The sequence below is a fragment of the Thunnus maccoyii genome, chromosome 18 (genome assembly GCF_910596095.1).
Source record: "Thunnus maccoyii chromosome 18, fThuMac1.1, whole genome shotgun sequence".
NCBI classification, from domain to species: Eukaryota; Metazoa; Chordata; class Actinopteri; order Scombriformes; family Scombridae; genus Thunnus; species Thunnus maccoyii.
In genome coordinates this window covers 10,792,441-10,808,663 of record NC_056550.1, presented here as the reverse complement: position 1 = coordinate 10,808,663, position 16,223 = coordinate 10,792,441, and the positions used below count along the sequence as shown (strand labels likewise).

At 42.0% G+C, this 16,223-nt stretch overlaps 1 protein-coding gene across 1 annotated transcript; it reads right to left on the bottom strand.

Annotated features, from left to right (window-relative positions):
• Window positions 1-2,121: 2,121 nt before the first annotated feature.
• On the bottom strand, window positions 2,122-16,223 carry LOC121884405 (mucin-5AC-like). The gene is made up of 5 exons (XM_042393198.1): window positions 15,491-16,223; window positions 14,392-14,559; window positions 10,092-10,216; window positions 6,179-9,485; window positions 2,122-4,556 (listed from the first exon to the last, which is right to left on the bottom strand). Exons 1-5 carry the CDS (start codon window positions 15,941-15,943, stop codon window positions 4,275-4,277), a joined length of 4,335 nt encoding a protein of 1,444 aa, XP_042249132.1. The 5' UTR covers window positions 15,944-16,223; the 3' UTR covers window positions 2,122-4,274.

The following is a 16,223-nucleotide window of genomic DNA, read 5'->3' as shown; positions in this document are numbered from 1 at the left end:
CTTATGTAAGTTGAATTTGAACGATTTGTGATGTCACAAATCATGTTCATTAGCCCATCCCCTTTCAATGAGCTCAGATAAACTTTCAATCTTCAGCAGATGAATGTTAAAACAGCCTTCTAGTGTGAAAGTCTGCATATACATCACTCTGTACAGTGAAGCTCAAACCCTCAATTGTAGGAACAAGAAGAAAAACATATTTTTGAGCAGAGGGGGACTTTAAACAAGAATCTACAGCCGAGCTAGCAGCTCTTTGAGGCTGTTCTTAGTCACAGCTGTGTTTGACAGTGCTAACAACACTGCTGTTGTTTAGCAGGCAACGGTGTTCAGTGTGTAGGCAGTGTAGCATGTTAAACAGGCTTTGGTAATTGGCGCTAAACACAAAGTACAGCTGAGGCTGAGTCATAAACCAAAGTGTTGGGCAAATTCAGAGCAGTCAGTGGGATTCATCCTGTGGGGATCATGAAATGTCTGTACAAAAGTTCAATCCATCAAATAGACAGACAGGCATTGCCATCCATAGAGCCATGCCCCAAAAATGGAGACAGTTTTAAAGACATTTAAACAGAAAAGTTCAAATGAAAACCAATGAGGAAGCCTGTCTGCACTGTTGATGCTGAAGTCACCAGTCTTATTTCGCAGATTTCATATTCCTGCGTCTCCTGCCGTATATCTCTGTCTCTCCATCTCTCTGCCTCTTGCTTTATTCACAGTTTCTCTCTGTTCCCCGCCATTTGCCTCTCAGTCATTTCAGATAACAAGAAGGGATTTTCTGTTTCTCTCTTTCTCTATCACTCTACTCTCTGCATCTCAATCACTGCTCTCCCCTCCCCCACGGGTAGTAAAACAGGTTTAAATTAATATTAGTCCTCAAATGTGTGGAGAAAGCCAATGAGCCAAATCCATGTGTTCTCATGGGGCTGACATCAGAAATAATAAGCAGTGTGTGAAGGTCACTGTGTGTGCATGTACAGTATGTCTGTATGTGCGTGTGTGTGTGTGTGTTTAACTGTGACTAATTCTAAATCTGGATGTGTGACCCAGAAAATTATTCATAAAGCATATTTTATCTTGTTTCTATATGACTATATGGATTTTTGTACATAATTTAGCTGTGGGCATGGGCGGCTGATAAAAAACATGTTAACACTTCATTTCTTTGTCGATACAGTTTGCACATAGTGTATTATAATTGTTTGGCATATGCCAAATATATGATAAAAATATAACTTTTGCAATTTTTTTGGTCTATTTGGGGTTCTATTTCTTGTTGAGTAGTAAAACAGGTTTAAATTAATATTCAAATGTGTGGAGAAAGTCAATGAGTCACACTGACGTGTTCTCACAGGACTGAGAAATAATAAGCAGTGTGAGAAGGTCACTGTGTGCATCTACAGTATGTCTGTGTGTGTGTTTATCCTACCCTGCAAGAAAGAGATCGCTCTTACCCTTTTGTTACCTTAACACGCAAATGTAGGTGACTCAATCAGCTGTCATGAGATATCACTTGTCACTGCTTGTATGCTGTTATCTTGAACAGTACAGAAAGACAACTTTAAAGAAAACCTGCCTGTTGTTTCGCACAAACTGTGAATGTAAACTATAAATCATCCCACCTCGGCTGCGAATTTCTGAATATTAGGTAACATTTGATAAAAATGTCCTTTGGGATCATCTTGAATGTACTATTTACTGATGGAAATTGTGTGACAATTCACAGCTGCGTCTGACATGGATTACAGCTGATATTTGCAGAACTGCAATGTGCAGTGAAAAAAGAACCAGAGCCTCCAAAAGCACAGAGGCATCATGGGAATGTACAGTGCCTCTGCTCGCTTATTTCTGAGTTTCTTGACAGGACTGAAACTTGAAGAAATACACAGAGATAAAACTATCAGATGTTTAGCACTTCCTCTCTTCTTCTGCTCTGAGGCTTGCATGATGTCAAGTTGTATATATCTCAGCTGGCGTGCAGAGCAGCCTTTCAGAGCTCCAAAGGGCAGTCATCCATAATCTAGAGTTTATTAAAAAAAAAAGCATTGAACTCATCATACTTTGCACTGACAAAAACATTTCTCATCTGATACTTCCCTTAGGAACAGATTGGGAAATCTACCCCAAAACAAAATGTATGCAAGCACTCACAGAAGTCAAATAAAACTGCAAGTAAACACACAAACACTCAGAAAATCCTCAAATTCACAGTCTCCCACAGCAACATGACAGATTGGAACTTTTCTTGTTTGCAACTTTGTAAATCATTTCTTTTTACTGTCTGACAACATATGATTAGGTTCAACTTTTCTGTAATGAATTAGCAGCCATTTCATAGATGTCATCAATGAGTTTATTTGTCCTACAAACAGCAACTCTGCCCACTTTCCCTCTGAGAAATTCAAGGGCATTGTCTTGTACACTGTTTTATAATCTGCAGGACATCTGTATATGTCTTCAGAGTAACAAGTCCGTCCTGTAAGCCGTTTATTGTGCTAGTCTGCAGATAACTTATGCTTTGTTTGGGCACAGCTGCTGTGACTTTGTTTTCCAGGCAGAAGCATTTTGAATGTAAATGGGATTTTGTGTAAACAAAGAATAAATCAATAACCTGACTCCTTTAGTCTTTCAATGTACAGCATAACAGTGGAAGATTACAAAATAGCCAAAATAAAGGTCTGAGAAATCAAAAAACAATCAGTTTTTCATCAGTTTTTTTTTTTTTTTTTTTTTTTACCATATTCCATATTATACACCCTTTTACAATATACAGATGCTCAGATGAGAAAAAACATGTTTTGTTGTAATACAAATGTGGAATGAAAACTCCCATTTGTCTCATATAAACACAATATAAACTGTTATCTTTTTATTTGTGTTTACCTGTCATGAGGCTAGCCATTTGAACATGTATATATATTTGTTCACTCTACGAATGTAAAGTGGTGGCAGTAACGAGTAAATTGCTGAAAAAAAACGTTTCATTGTTCAGTTGTCATGAAAAATGCTTCTGTAAATATGTGTGAACATTGCCATGCTATAGCAATAGTGACGGTGATAGTGCCTATTTCAATATTTCTTTTTTAATGTGCATTTTCAGGAATGACAGTCATCCCAGTAAAGTGGAAGAACTGATGAATTACGCTGAATTCAAATGCACATGGTACCACCTTGAGATACAACACTGTGAGAAACTCCCACATCTGTTAGCTTTCTGAGTAAAATGACAAAGAAAGTTAAAACAAACTCCTGCAGAGTAAAGACTGAGGAAAGTCCCAGTGCTGTTAAAACAAGAGGAAGTGGTTGATTTAGTGAAACAGTTCACTAAGAATAAATCACAAGTTAATCCAGGAAACAAATGCTTTTGCTTGATCTACAGTATATATATATACAGTTAGTATCACCTAATGTAAAAGTTATACATGCTTTACAAAATGTTCTTGGCCACCAAGGCCAAGTGACTTTTGGTGGTGCCTGAGTTTCAATATATAATTCATGAGAGGAAGCTATGGTTCAACTCCTAATGTCTTTAGAGAGACTTCAGAGGTCATGACCCCATTAAAGGACAAAACTCAACTACTCAGGCAGCTGAATGCTGAATGTGAAAAGAATTTTAACAGTTTGAGATGCAGCCATTTGAATATAAATCTTTTAAAACCAGCTCTAGATATGAGATGAGAGAGAAAGAACAAAAGAAAAATATCTATCTGATCACACTGAGTCTTATGTGGTTTCCTACAGGACACGACCATATGGAAAACAACGTTAAGTGCTCCCTACATCAGACGAGACGGGAGCAGGTCAAAAGCAAAAGGTCAAACAGAGAGTTTAAAGTTCAGACATTCACTGACTCTGTGAGCAAGATGTTCCTCCTGGGAGAAGAAGATGGGGAAAAGCAAAGTCAGATGTCAAACTATTCCAGGTTACAGTAGCATATAAATTGTTTCCAGGACAACTGAAGGTACCAAACTAGCTTGTGCTCTCACGTCCCTTAACTGGTGAGCTGTTGCTGCTTCTCTTGCTTTGTGCTGGCAGCTTGCTCATCTTGTCCTTCAGGCCTTTGATGTTGTACAACCTGCTGAAGGTGAAGCTAAATGGTGCTTTTCCATCCTCCTGGCCGTAAGCTTCCTGCGCTGATACTGTCTGGCTCTGGGGAAGAGGATCAATCTGCTGCTGCATGGTTGACTGTGTTTGGCGAAGGGAGGCATGGGATTTTGGGTGAGGATGTTGGTTCTGCGCCCTGTCCTGCACTGCTGGAGGCTGTTGAGAAAGGGGGTCTGTTAACTGTGGGAGGCCTTGGCCTGCTTCAGGGCAGCCACCAGCGGAGGGGGTGGTCTGGATGGTGGTCTGCTAGGAGATGAGGTATCATCTATGACCTGTAAACTACCGTTGGCCGCGTTACTTTTTGCCTGGTTCAGTGGACGGCTTGCTCTAGGACGACGCCCCGAAGCCTGGGTGGCTGAGAGGCGTCTGGATGGCTGAGCTGGTCGGGGAGAGGAGGATGCTCCGCTGTCCTGCTGCTGCTGGTGCGCTCGAAGAGGCTTGACAGGAGTATGCAAAGGCTGGGAGAGGAGAAGAGAAGAGGAGGAGAGGAGAGGAGAGGAGAGGAGAGGAGAGGAGAGGAGAGGAGAGGAGAGGAGAGAAGAGAAGAGAAGAGAAGAGAAGAGAAGAGAAGAGAAGAGAAGAGAAGAGAAGAGAAGAGAAGAGAAGAGAAGAGAATGCAGTGTAAAATTTTTACACTCACAAATGCAGTGCCGAGGGACATAACAGCATTGTTGCAAACGGAAAAGAGTGGTACTTCAGTGCAAATGTGAGATCTGCTTTATTGTCCCTTTTGTTAATATTACATGACTGAACTGAGGTAAAACACGCCAACAACACCTCACTGACTTGAACAGACTATTGTTAGATAAAAAGCAACGGACTCAGGTCAACAGTGAGTGAGTTAAACTGCGGCAATAAATGTGAAACTATCAATCTTTAAACCGATTCATTAATATTGTATCAGTGTGCACTTCATTAAAAGTATGTCATTTCAATTCACACACAGTCGCCTTGTTCAATAATGAACAAGTGTCGTGTGTTTCAACTTAGTGATGCTCGGCTGGTGCATACTCAACAGACCTAGACGCACACACGCACTCACATAGATAGATAATCACACTGCACACACTTCATTTACTTCTGAGCTGCATGTACAAAAGCACATTTAAAGACACACAAACTGACTTTGACACAAATTTAAAGAGTAACACCTCAGTGAGACTTCAGCATCTGAAATCTTGCAGCAAGGTAATTTAATTTTGTACCAACCCTCTGCTAATATTGTATTGTTAATATATGTGTTGCATTAGTCTGTTTAGCACACAGCTAATTTGGGGTTAACACAGTGAAGCAAAGTGTAGTAGGGTCTAAGGACAGAGGATGTTGTATTGCTGTACAGATTGTAAAGACCCCTGAGGCAAATTTGTGATTTGTGATATTGGGCTACACAAATAAAATTGATTTGACTTGAGCTTAAAGAGGTTTAAAAGACATACAACATGCATCAAACTTGTCACTTGTGTCATGTAAACTTTTATAGTTCATTTTACTAAAAAATGTGCAAATTAGAAAAAGTTCCATTAAAGCTAAAGCCCATCATTTTTAAAACTAAAATGAATATTATAACACCCTTTGGTGTGGTGGAGTGTGGTGAAATACCAGAATTAATTATGAATTAATTCATTCATTTTCTGCTATGCAGTGTGTCAGAACTAATTTCATCGTTCCAGTAAGTTTTACATTCACGTTCATTTTCACTGCCAGCAACAAGATAAAACATATTTACAATGTCTGTAGGTTTAATGTGGAAAATGTTTAAGCTTCAGTTTAAAAAATGCTGAATGATGAAACTTTTAACATAACCAACATTAATATTAATATTAACTAAAACACAATTTCTCCCTTTAACTCAGTTTGATATTACTTTTCATGAAATGAGGTTGTAATGGTCTTTCAAGAAGTGGATAAACTCACTCATGTACCCTGAACAGAATACTGCAAAGTGGTTGGAAAATTAAAAAGTAGAAATTATTTTGGTTTGATTATCCTACATTATGGTTTTAACTGTCAATCATTTGTGCCATGTGAGGAGTAATTTTGGATATAAAGATGAAAACATCTGCTGTCTTACTGTTCATACCTTCTGCCCCTCAGCCTCTTTGGTTGACTGGGGCCTGTCTTTCCTCTCCACGCTGCTGAGTCCTGGAGCCACTTTGTCGGATCCCTCTCCCTCAGAGGAGACTTTCTCTGGTTTAAGGTCATGTGTGGACAATCGCTTTGGCTCTGTTCCCTCATTGGTTGATTCTCCTGCAGTCAGTCCTCTGTCGACCACTGTCTCTGCTGCTGATTTGTTCAGCGTCCTCTTTTTCTTCAGGGCTTGGAGTTGAGCCTCCTTCTCTTTTTCTACTGTCTGTGTCGAATCTTTACTTTGTTTCAAACGGCTTGCTGTTTTCTTAGCTTCCCCGCTGGCTCTCCTCTCTGTCACTTGAGAATCTTGCTCTGTCCTGTTACTCCTCTCTGCCAGACTCCCCTTTTCATCCTGCTTTCTGATGTTTTCATCATTTGCAGTTCCCTCCTCCCCCCTCAATGTAACATTTTTCTGAGGTGAAGAAGAAGAAGGGGAGACACTAGCAACCCCAGATAAACTCTCTGTTTCACTGCGACAAGTATTCCTGTCTGTAGGGCCTGGCGTAGAAGCACGATCGGTATAATTTATGGATGCAGGACTATTGGCAGAGGTGATAGCATTTGTTTGTTTGCTATTAACAAGATCCTCTGTCGCCCCATGGCTGTGAATAGCTGCTCGGTCAAAAACAGGGTCATGGAAGGGAGAGTCGCTACATTCGTAATACTCTTCCGAGGTGGGGGAGGGAGTGGAGTCCTCCCTCAATGAGAAATACCCGTCAGGTGTAGGTGCTCGCAAGTCTGGAGTGTAGGGCCGCAAATCCTGAGTGTTCGTTAGTGAGTCTGAGGTGGGCGTGCATGGCAGATATCCGTCAGGGGTTGGAGAACGTACGAGAGTAGTGGGTGACCGCAAGTCTGGCACAGACCTGTCGTACAGACGTAATTGCAGGGATTTCTCAGGTGTGTGTGTGCTTCCCCGTACTATGGATGTTTCTTGGGGTTCTTGAGAGGTGCCCGGTGTATTATTCATTGTGGTACCTGGCATACCGTCTGCAAAAGGTTCTAGTGTGACATTTGGATTACCTTGCTGACCGTGTGTGTCTGCAGCAGATCTGCTATCCGTGCTGTCTTCGGATACATGTGTGTTATGTGTGGTGGGAACAGGACTGTCTGTTGGAGCTTTTAAAGAGTCCACAATCTCCAATACACCCACATCCAGTGGATTCAATTCACAATGTGATATTCTCCGAGGTTCATTTGCTCTTGCAAGGTACGTTTTACATTGTGTCACATTCTCACTTTTTTCATTTGGCATGTTAGCAAGCTCACAGCCAGTCAGGGGTTTTGCCATAGCCTTGATTTCTGTCTGTGCTGTGGCTACACAGTCTGTCTCTGGCTTCTCTGAGGTTATATTGCAGTCTGTTGACATCAAAGTCTTGGGCTCGACTTCTCTTGGAATCATTTCTTGAATATTCACACTGTCTGCCTTTGGTGCACCAATAATCAAAACATCTGACTGGGTTTGTAGTTTGGTTCCAGCCACTGTTTGGGTTTCTGCTCTGTCATTATTTAATCCAACTGCTTCCTCAACTTTTTTTTCTGGAGAAGTTTCACATTGTTTCTGCTGTTCAGTTTCTCTGGGATTTCCCGCTTTCTCATCATCTTTGTATGCTCCTGTTGTGCTACCACTGTTTTTCTGCATTTCCAGGACAGTCTCTGGCTCTTTTTCTGCTGGTGTCTGCACCACAGTCTCTTCTGCGGGCTCACTGTGGGCCACTTGCGGCCCTATGCTTGCCAGGCTTTCAGGCCTCTTAACAATACTGATCTTTGGCAGGTCCAGGCCATTACTGCCATCTTTGATAACCAGCTGGACAGTGCGAGGTTTGGGGATAGGAGGGGAAGAAGAAGAAGAAAGGGGAGGAAGGGGAGTTGTAGAAGAAGAGGTAAGAGGAGGAAGAAGGGACGAAGTGGAGTTGATGGAGGGCAAAGGAGTGCAGGGATTGGTAGCCATGCTTGAGTGCACTGTAGTAATGGGGATGTGGTTATTTTCAGAAATGGAGGTGGAACTGACAGACTGAGAGTGCACGGCAGCAGCTGAGGAAGAAGAAATATGGCCGTGGACGGCGGGAGTTTGCCTGTGAGGAGCAATTTCAGAGGAGCTTTGTGACTGTGTGTGATAAGCTTGTGTGTGTGAATCTGTATGTGGCAGCACTGCCTTTGTTTGTGTGTGTTCTTTTGCATTTGAGTTCAAGTCAGTGGGGCTACTCAGTTTAGAGGTTTGTGTACATTCTGACTCCTGGGTGTGAGTCCTGTCTACAACAGTGCTCTGTGTGTTTAAACTAGTTTGTGCTTCTTTATTGGTGTTTGATTCAGGTAGGGAGTCTGGCTTAGGACTGTTTGTGGTAACAGTTTGTGAAGGCCTCTCAGTGTTAGGAGTGGGCTCCTTGTTGCTGGATTGAGGTGTGTGTGTGTTGATGTGAGGTGTACTGAGGTGTTCTGCATCTTGGCTGGGGGGTGTGTTTGAATGCAGACTGTGTGTCTCAGTGTTGAGAGACTCACCTTTGACAGGTTCAGACTTTAGTTCAGATGCAGTAGATTTCTGTTCAGATTCCTCTGCTTTAGTTTTGAGCTTTGTTGCCTGCGGTCCATCTATTACAGGCTCCTCAACTTTGTTTGTTTCTGGTGTTGGCTGGGGTTTATTCATCTCCTCATGTTTAGTAGGCTGCCTCAGCTTGGCGACCTCTGGCAGGGTTTCCTTGGGCATACTGAGCGGACTGCTAAACCTGATCGCTTGACTGGTTTCAAACATCTGTGAGCGCTGCAGGCCGGCTTGAATCGGTTTGCTGGTATCCCGAATGTTAATGAACCCAATTACGTCACTGGGGGGGTCAGGCTCTGGCCAGGTTGGCAAGTATGAGATCAAACATGCCTTCTCGAGATCGGTAAGTCCAGGGTGGAGGGGAGGAGCTTCCTGTATAGCTTCTTTAATAGCCCCCCTCTGCCCCTTCTTCTTGGTTTCTTGGGACTCTTTAGGGCTGTTGTGGCCAGTAGAAGGGGTAGGGCTGGAGCTGGGGTTGCCTAAAGCAACCAGGGCATATTTGGGGTTGTACAGTTTCCTAGCAATCTCAGCAGAAGGAGGGGCGGCAGTGACTGGCTGAGGGACGGGCTCCGGCTCAGGTTCAGGCTCCGTGGCAACCTGCCGAAGGTCAACAGAGCTAGAGCTCATGTAAAGGAAGCGAAACAGTCGGTCAAAGGCCTCCACCGCCTGGCCTGTAATCACAGTGATAAGATTTCTGTCCAACCGTGATGACATCCAGGTGAAACTACAGAAAACAAAGAAAGTAAAAAAGTTAGACCGCTTTAAATTAGATGTTAAAAAATAAACACTGCCAAGTAAACTGAACCATGACGTTAAAGCGCTGACTATTAGCTTCATGGGTTTTTGAAATGCCAAGATCGTAGACTTCAGCCAGTCACTGACCGCAAAGGTTTTGCAACCCAATATGAAACATGATAACTTTATTTTTTGATTTAATATTTATTTGTCCAATTACTTTCTGTCTGAAATTGGTCATTGGACAAAAGGTATGTCTGATGTCGATGTAAACACCCTCAAATTAAAGCTTTAACCTGAAGTGCAGAGCCAAAAGTATGTGCGTCATTGTTCAGCTACTCTGGGACTATACTGTAACTGCATTTATTTCTCTTGTACATGATACATTTGCAACCTGTTTGTCAAGTACGTAGAGAAGGCCACTGAACATTTATAGACACAGTGCATTCTTTATTCATATCTCTACATGCCACACTCGTAAAAACAAAGAGAGGTGGAGCAGACAGAGATAATCTGTCTCTTTCAGTCACTGTCTTTCTTACTTTATCCCTTCCTCACACTCTTACTGACAAACACACGCATAAAGTACACTGACCTGTACGAGCCAGACACAGCTTTGTCTCCGTCGATGAACATGAACCTGTGTCCCATTCGCCCTCTGACCTTAGTGCAGGATCGAGTGTAGAACTCTGCTCCATCTGTGCAGCGTACACGAAGGTGCTGTGACACAAACACACACACAAAGAGTATAGGTACATACCTCATCCAGATTCAGAACTACATTCCTAATCTCTTCTACTTCCATGTAACATTGTGGCATTCAATATTTTAAGTCAAGAAGAGAGCAAAATAAACATGAAATTATGATCACAACAAATATTTATAGCATCTGCTGTCAAGTAGAAAAAGAATGAAAATAATTTTTAATTATTTTATGAGATGATCTTCCTCTTTGAATATTTATTGGCTGATTAATGGTCAAGGTGTATGTATATAAGGCAGGGACACTCCATGGGCCTGTGTATGCTCTTATCAGCACTACTGAGAGGCCACAGCTAGCAATGCATGGTTAACAGCATGATCTAAATAATGTGTGTTAGGCATGTCTAACTGAATAACATGAAAGTTGAAACAAACTCTAGTCTGAACATGTAAATCCCAACTGCATGTTAGGATGTTTTTTGATCAAAGCCCTATAGCCATCCATAGGCTATAGCAGTGTTCCACTTGCTGCCCTTAATCTAAGCAGTTCACTGCACATTTTCAAACTGCCGAGCAATTACACACACCACAGCCAACTCAATTTTGCACAACCAATAACATGGATACTGATTTAATCTCGTCTTGCTGTGACTTGATTTAAGTGCTGTATTTCACATAGTAGGCCACATAGGCGCTTGCCTGTTCTGCTCATGTTTGTCTGATAGATCACACAATGTTGTATAATGTAAAATAATTAAGAATTTAGATATACTTTGTGATAATTCTTTGCCATTTGAGATATATATTAGGAGTGTTTGCTATTTCTTTGTTTGTATATTTGTGTGTGTCATTCTCTTACAGTTGTGAGTATATAGCTGTACAGCAATATATACAATAGGTGGCATTGTTAAAATTGAACTAAAACTGAAAACATCCATGATAATAAAAGGGAGGTGCAGTATGTGGTTTTGTAGTCATAAAACACTGTAATAACATTTCAGATAAGAGATTACACATGACCGGTACCTTGAGCTGAACACTTCCTCTGGAAACACTATGTGATGATTGTGTTTTGTGTTTGGATTATGTTGCTGGCACACAGAGCAGCCCTGTATGCGGTAAATAATGGCCATAAACTCCACCGTTTATTCTCAGTAGCAGTCTGGTTGCAGTAATTAAAGAGTGTTACAGATAAATCATATTTATATGGCTTTATTTACAATCAACCTGGTACAATGTTTGGCAGTTGCCTCACTATTTGGGGATAAACTACAAAGGTTTCACTTAATGATTTGACTAGGGGCCATGTAGACACAAAATCATATTGGTTTTGTGAGTTTACACCAAAACCATTTATTGTGGGGAGGAGCACAGGTTCAACCTGGTCTTCAGCTCCTCTGACGGACACAACTTGGTGGGCCCTCTGTTGGGTAGCTCAGCTCCTATACTGGGATGCAGCCAAAGAATTTTAGAACCAGTTATCTTGATGCAGCAGATTATTCCTGGCAAGCATGGTTTGTCTCATAGTAGAAACACTTGTTTTCCTCCCTCTATGGTCCCACCCTTCAGTTTCTTGTTCCCTGAGTGCATTCCTTTGGTTTACTGGCAGATTAAATCAGCAAACTGCATTTCTCTGTGTGTGCTTTCAGCCCTTAAGGTGTGGATGATGAGCCCCTAGCTGTTCCAATAGTGTATAAACACAACCATCTTACGAGCTGTAATCACAATGAAGCTATCACAGTGAAGAACATCCAAATAACTGAGACATTTCTCAAATATACTTAACCAAGCTCTGAGTGCACGTCTAACAGTGTGAAGGGTCATTGTAATAGGGCTGTTACATATCCAGCAACCTCCCTAGACAACTAAAGAGTAAGAAAAATCTGGCACCTCTTTGCCTACGTCAACTCATCTCACCACTCATCTGCTTCTCCTCCCATCCTGTCTTTTCACTCCTCCACCTACTCCCTCTTGTCACTTACAAGAAAAAAAAACCCTGTCATCAAGCTGTCACACCTGTCTTTTCCTCTTTCTGCCAGCAGTCCTCTCATTCTGCAGCCCAGGCTCTGCTCCAGGACAGACCTGTCACTTTTGGAGATTATCCCGCTCCTCACTGTTTCTGGTCATAACTGCCACTCGTATAGTCGTCCCCTGAGCTATCACACTCACTGGGGATGCCATGTAGAAACCACAGTGATAAGTTTCTTTCAGAGACTTACATTGAAGGATACAGGACCATCTATACTTTAAATGGTTAAACACTTTTCTTGAGTAGAACAGGCTCTGCTCCTGAGGGCTGTTCGCTAATGAAATGGAGCAGCAGCGTAGGATTCAGCAGAGACACATACAATATATGACTGAGATATGAATACATAAAATTACACCAAGAGCGTCAGCAAGCGATGCAAGCAGAGCCACTTTGGGTGAAAAAATCCCTGGCTACTTTGTATTTTTCTAACATTTGTCAGGTGTGCTATGCCTGAGTGGTACACCTGTGATGCTGTTGACGCTAAAACCTTTCTGTGACAACACATCTGCACTCAGTGGCAAACATTGTAGCATACTGCACAAAATAGGAAACTATGCAGAGCTGTTCTGCCATTAAAAATTTGACAAATTTAAATGTAGGCCAACCTCAGGCTTAATGTGCACCATGCAGCTGTATTTCTGTAGGCAGGAATGCACTTTGTGTGATAAAAACTTGCACTGGAGGGGAAAAAAAGGATCGAGACATCCTTAAGAATGTCAGTAAAAAGCAACAAAATGTAGACAGACACCCTGAGAATATATCATGTATAAGAAACAGCCAACTTGCTAAACTAAAACAGCCTCGTTCACTTGTCATGTGTAACTCTCATGTGCCATATAAACATATGTTTATGTTTTTGAAGCACAAACAGCCACATGAGACTGTGGCATTTTCTGCTGTTTTGCTTATAATCCAGATCCAGATGGTACTGAAACTCTGTCAGACTGCTACTGCTTTTGTGTTTCCCTTTAGTTCCTCCAAGGCATAAGCTGGCAGAGGGGAGTTTGTGTGCATGTTACACGAAAATGCGTGTGTGCCTGTGCCGTGTTTGTGTTTCTATACCTATGTACAGTATCTGTTTCCATACAGATACAGATTCTGTATTCATGTGTGTGTTTCTATCAAGATCTTTTGAAACCGATCCTTTTCTACTAAATGCTGCATCTTCAGTGTGCCTTCCAAATACCGGCCTTTATATATCTATAAAGTAAATACTACTTTGATCACATACGCACATACGGAGCCTTTGTGGAAATTCTCCAACCCTGTTTCTAAGCCATGCACGATTTTCTAAATCTCCCCAGAGCAAAGAGAAAAAACTCACAGAAGCAAGTAAGTGGTAGTATAATGTGCTAACCATTTGTGGTCTTCTGCTGTTATTGGGAAATAATCACACCTCATCTAAGTATGTTCACTTTGGCTGACTTGAATCAAAACAATCATGTTGTATGAATTGGCAGCTCGATTGAAAGAATTATCGTCTCAACAATACAATTCACTGGAGTCAAAGTAGATTTTGCCTGTAACTCATTTTCACATGTCCAAACAAGAACAATCTGTTTTTTAGCTTCTGTTTTTCATGGGTACCAGCCAATTGTGAACTAAAACACCCAAGGTAGACTCAACAAGGTGAAAGAATCATCAGTGGTACAGTGCCAACTAGACAGGTTTGCTGGTTGTTTGAACTACGGTGTGTGTGTGTGAGCGTGTGTGTGTGCACGTCTGTGTGTGTGTGTGTGTAAGAGAGCCAGAGAAAGGTGGGGTTGGCATGCGCTTTCACTTATCCAAGTAATCTCTTGACAAATTCAATTGCTTGTCACACTTTCAAAAGATAATGTGTAAGCAACTTGATATGTTTCAATCTGGCCATTTCTGAACATCTAGGAATTCCCCAACTACAACAATTGATCCTTACAAAGTTGATAATGAATAATCTGTCTTGCTTATTATTCTGGTTAACATGAACTATTATTGCAATGGTGGCAATATTGGTTGGTCAGTCTGTCCAACAGTTTGGTCTAAAGCAAAATGTCTGAGCAACTATTGACCAGATTGCCATGATATTTAGGATGATCCCCAGAGGACAACTGTTGTTATGAATGTTTCTTTATTGTAACCATCAGGTCGCAGTTTTTTACTTGTACAAAATAAACATAGAAATTACCTTGAGGTGTCCGGGGTGCAAGTTGGCCCTCTGACACATGGACAGGAAATGAGGTAGCGTTGTGCGTTCCAACAGGATGTAGACAGAAACCCTCCTCCTGAAACCAGCATCTATCAAATCTCTGAAGATGTCAATATCAGTGAAGACATCCATCACCACTGCTATGACCTGAAAAAAACACACACACACACAAACACAGATACACACAACTTAGATCACACATATGGGAAATACAGATGCACACACACTTCATTTAAGAATGCACAGCAGCGCACACAGCCACCTCATTACAATGCAGCAGGATCAAGCCTCAGGCTTTAGGTCTCTGTCAGTATACTTGCACATGTAAACATTAGAGTGTTTACCCTCTTCTTCCAAAACAAAGAAGATTCAAGTTGTTCTACGGGTTTCAGTAAAATATGATCACACAAGTTTTCCAGTGCAAAGGAAAATGCTGAAGACATGATATGGATATGAATGATTGGACAGGAATGACACATATATCTGCTGAGAAATAAAACATGTTATAAACTTTTGGGAGATGAGCTGCATGAACAGACACACACATATGCACTCTGGCAGTAATGCAAATGTCCAGCATAACGCACACGTTGGTGCCGGTTAGTGTGAGGCGCTTCCTTTAGTCACTGATAAAGCAGTTTAATCACGTTGCACTTTACTCTTGATTGTCTCATTTGGTCAGCAGTCTGTACTCTGACCTCATACTGACAGAGCCATGCCTGTTCTTGGTAATGCTCTGTCAATATTATACAGTTAATCTTTTGAATGGGCACAGAAGGACAGAAAGAAAAAGAAAAAAAAACAAGGACCTGGCAAAATGTAGAGGCAAGAATGATTTTTAATATGATGGGAAACCAACATTCCTAACATTTATTCAGCTCCTCATAAGGCCTATAATTAGTTCGGCCTATCATCTGTATGGCTGGATGCTTTATGTGGGGAGATAATAGTGATGACATTTCAATTTAGGTTAAATTCTGGCTTAAACAGGCAGACTGGATAATGCTTTAAAAACCTGTAAAGTGCATTTAAAGGTTTGGTATTTTCCAATAACACCTGTAGGGCAAACATAGCCTACCTTTTGCGCCTGCGCAATCATTTTCCTGACAACCTCTTTAATGTGCGCCTGACCATCCAGCGGTGGCTGCGCGTACACGGTAGTGCGTGTCACCCCCCGGTAAGCCTCGCTGTCCGGCCAGCCCAGGTCCATCTGTGGGATGGACGTGTCCGACAAGTCCGGCCAGTAGTGCTGTGACAGCGGGGTTTCATTGTCCTCTGCACCCTCCGAGAAGAGCTCTGAGCCCGGGTCATAGGGCTCCACCGAACCGACCAGATTTTCCTGCTCCGGGTCTGAGAGAAAGCCCCGCAGGTCGCGAGCCTCCAGGTACTTAACAAAAGCCGTGCGACCATCCCGCAGGAGAGCCTCCAGCGCGAGCCGCTGGTCTTCACTGTAGAAGAATTCCGGTTTGGACTCGTGCGTCCGTGGGTTCACATGGTTATCGTCCAGACACTGTATCTGGGACAAAGCCATGGCTGTAGCCCCCCCAAAAAACTTAACACTTAACTTTTAAAAATCCAAGTTTCACTGGACAGCTCGTCTCCTAAACTTCCCCTGACTTTGTGTAAAGAAAGTTGCATAAAAGCGCTCTAATTCCTCCTCTGTGGTTAAAACAGCGGTGAAGTTTGGCTCGAGACTTAGTACACATTACTTCACGTTGTCCCCTACTTCGGTCAGCCTTGTAATTCCTGTGACCGGCCATGGCGCATTAACAGCTGGCCATTATCATTCCCGCTACCAAATAAAGGACTTG

Bases quoted from the DNA above. Each gene is read 5' to 3' on its own strand.
- LOC121884405 (XM_042393198.1), bottom strand. From the start codon at position 15,943: ATGGCTTTGTCCCAGATACAGTGTCTGGACGATAACCATGTGAACCCA. The intron at 14,560-15,490 runs GTAGGCTATGTT...TGTTTTTTTCAG, and splicing joins TGATTGCGCAGGCGCAAAAG to GTCATAGCAGTGGTGATGGA. The intron at 9,486-10,091 runs GTCAGTGTACTT...TGTTTTCTGTAG, and splicing joins GCTGTGTCTGGCTCGTACAG to TTTCACCTGGATGTCATCAC.